The following is a 2,996-nucleotide window of genomic DNA, read 5'->3' on the forward strand; positions in this document are numbered from 1 at the left end:
TATAGTTTATATAGGGAAATAACACTTTTCGGTATATATTTTATCCATTTTCAGCAGAAAATTGCTCAAACTTAGTCAGAATCATCTTGGGTAAATGAGAGTTTTACTTTGTAAAATTAGGATTCCTGCCCCATCCCCAGGGGCTAGGGCGGGGCCCCAAAGGGAACATTTACCAATATTTCAAATTCTTATCCATTGATGACATGACAAGTATTGTATTTCACTTAGTTTACATGCTGATTTCCACATCACATCTAAACAATAAAATAAAGCTACCAGTATCTATGACATAACTCAGGTGACCGCTAAGGCCCTTGGACCTCTTGTTTAACGTCCTATTAACAGCTTAGGTCATTTATGGACGTGTCTCTATGTGTGTAATGTATGCATGCTTGTGTGTATATGTGCTGGAGGCAGGGTATGCTGGTGTATTCGCCTCCTTGCATTAGTGTGGATCTGATGCCGACTTTAGAGTGTTACCTCACTGAAATAACATGCGTAGTAACCCAGCAAATTATTCCACCTTGTCACATTATACTCCATTTTACAACATGTAGTGGGATACAGCAGGTGATAGAATATACATCATACCAGTCATCAAAACTTCACACATAAACAAGTCACTGGTTGTGCTGTATGAACATGTATTCCGTCTTTGCATATTGCAAAGTTATCTGCTCTTGTGAGCAGGTATTGATTGTTACGTCATTGATTTGTGTGAGAAAATTACATCGTTTTCTCAAAAATTGATGACGTTACTCTCACAAACAAATGACGTAACAATCAATACCTGCTCCCAAGACCAGATAACTCTGCAATACGCAAAGACGGAATAGGTACCAGTTGTATGTTTGTATGTACAAATAGGCTGACATTTACAATCCCCAATATCATCCCTGGTATGTTAACTTAATCTGTATGTACAGGTGTGTTTATATCTATGTATTCCTATGACTTCAACTACAGTTGTACATGTTTGACTTTTAAAAGTTTTTGATTTGTAACCAGATTTATATGTATGTACTCCTATATCATCATTGTGTTTTCTGTGTGTATTTGTGGCAGATTTTAATTGTTTATAGAATTACGGTCGCATTCAAGCTTCGCGCTAGAGGGAATTTCCCTTTAGCTCAATCAGTAGAGCAGCAGACTGGGAAGCTGGGGCTCGCTGGTCAGATCTCCAGTGGAAGCACACTACTCTCTTTCCTGTTACAAAATGGTGTCTGTGACCCTCCTCGTTGAACCTGGAGAACCTGTTAAATCCATTTAGAACCTCGATTGTTGTGGTGATTGAGTGTGAACACATTTAAAGAGGGGGGGGGGGGGGGGGGTAGTGTGGCAGATTTTAATTGTACATAGGATTACGGTCACTAGTTTTGTCCTAGAAGGAATTTCCTTTTAGCTTAGTGGTAGAGCATCTGACTAGGAAGTTTGGGGTCGTGGATTTGATCCCATAGAAGCATCCTACTCTATTTCCTAGCTGTTACACATTTAACATAAGAGATATGTGCATATTTGAATAAAAAAATCCTTCCCTTTTTTTTTAGTCTATCCTCTGCTCCCCCTTCACAACTCTGGCCCTAGTTGAGAAGGTTATGGCCCTGCTGGAGGAGGAAATACAGGGATATGATTCTCTCTGGATGCTGTGTATGCTGAGACTGGACCACGAAAAGGCCACAAAAGTGGTGATAGACAAGTACCCAGTCATACTTGCAGACTACGGCATCTCTATAATGCAGAAAGACATCACTAAGGTAAAAAATGGCTATTAAAGAAAATCTGATATTTAAAAAAGGTATTTAATGGTATCCGTTTTTATTTTAATGCATAGGGTAGAGCTAACGCTTTGGTTTCAGGAATGGTGGAATACTGTATAACAGTCAAATATTTCCCTTTCACTAATAAAATCTATTTACGCCTTGTGTAAATCCGTCCTTCACATATATTTACTAGATAGGGTAAACTGTGTTCTTATATATTATATTCATTTGTTTGTGAGAGTAACATCATAATTTTTTGAGAAAACGACGTAATTTTCTCGCACAAACTAATGACGTAACAATCAATATCTGCTCACAAGAGCAGATAAATCTGCAATACGAAAAGACGGAATACTGTATGTCGGGATATTTTGCACAAGGACTAATTTGTAAAAGTCTTAAGAAGGTTTTAGAAATAAGAAGAAAATGCTGCAATACATCTGAGAAAAACAGTTACAAAAGTGCTTTAGAATGCCATAAATTTTTGCTTAATTCAGAAAATGTCTTTCTATTTCAGTGGAAAGGTTTTTTGAACATGATGATGGCGACACTACAGCAACAGGCTGAGGAGCCTGACCAACGAGAACCCAAGTACTTAGAGGGTCTGAAAGGTCAGTATCTTGACTATATAGAGGTTCCCCAACCAGTGATGGTTGGTTATCATGTTAATCTAACTCCAGTTAGTTATTTTCAAATTGTATAAAGACACACGGTTTATCGTGTTTCTTTAACAATTTGAAAATTAACAAATAAGAGAAACATGTAGATAAACATGATAATCAACTATCGCCGATTAGGGACCTTTTGCTCTCATAACATTCAGACATTATGTTGAACTTTGAGGTCTCAATGGGGGGGGGGGGATTTCCTGATATCAGCTTTCAGGTTGTTGTTTATTTTGCATATAGTTTGCATAAAGTACATGAATTGATATTGATGTAATTGATGTATTCCTCTTCTAATAATTAACTCCATAGGTGTAGAGCAACGTCAGGTAAAGGAATCAGGGGTGATGATTTGGGTACTTGGCTGTGAGTACAGATACCAAGGAGTATGCCAGGCAATTAAAGGAAAAAAATTAAATGACTAGGGGGGACTTATCATAATGTACTCGAGCGTCCCCAATAAGAGGATTTTTAAAGGATTTTTTTTCTATCTTCTAGAATTGCCTCTATAGCTGAGGCTTCATCAGAACATTTTTTCTGTCAGGAAAGTTGTGATTAAGTCCCCCCCCCC

General features: G+C 37.8%; 1 protein-coding gene across 2 annotated transcripts in view; it reads left to right on the plus strand.

Moving 5' to 3' along the window:
- LOC110467140 (Hermansky-Pudlak syndrome 3 protein-like) overlaps nt 1–2,996 on the plus strand; it is a 30,254-nt gene that overhangs the window by 26,411 nt on the left and 847 nt on the right. For both annotated transcript variants that reach the window (XM_021524079.1, XM_021524080.1), the window contains 2 exons: nt 1,548–1,754; nt 2,278–2,371. In XM_021524079.1, coding sequence (XP_021379754.1) covers nt 1,548–1,754; nt 2,278–2,371 — 301 coding nt within the window. The remainder of the gene's footprint in view (nt 1–1,547; nt 1,755–2,277; nt 2,372–2,996) is intronic.

This window comes from Mizuhopecten yessoensis, unplaced genomic scaffold, assembly GCF_002113885.1.
Source record: "Mizuhopecten yessoensis strain PY_sf001 unplaced genomic scaffold, ASM211388v2 scaffold11161, whole genome shotgun sequence".
Classification (NCBI taxonomy): Eukaryota; Metazoa; Mollusca; class Bivalvia; order Pectinida; family Pectinidae; genus Mizuhopecten; species Mizuhopecten yessoensis.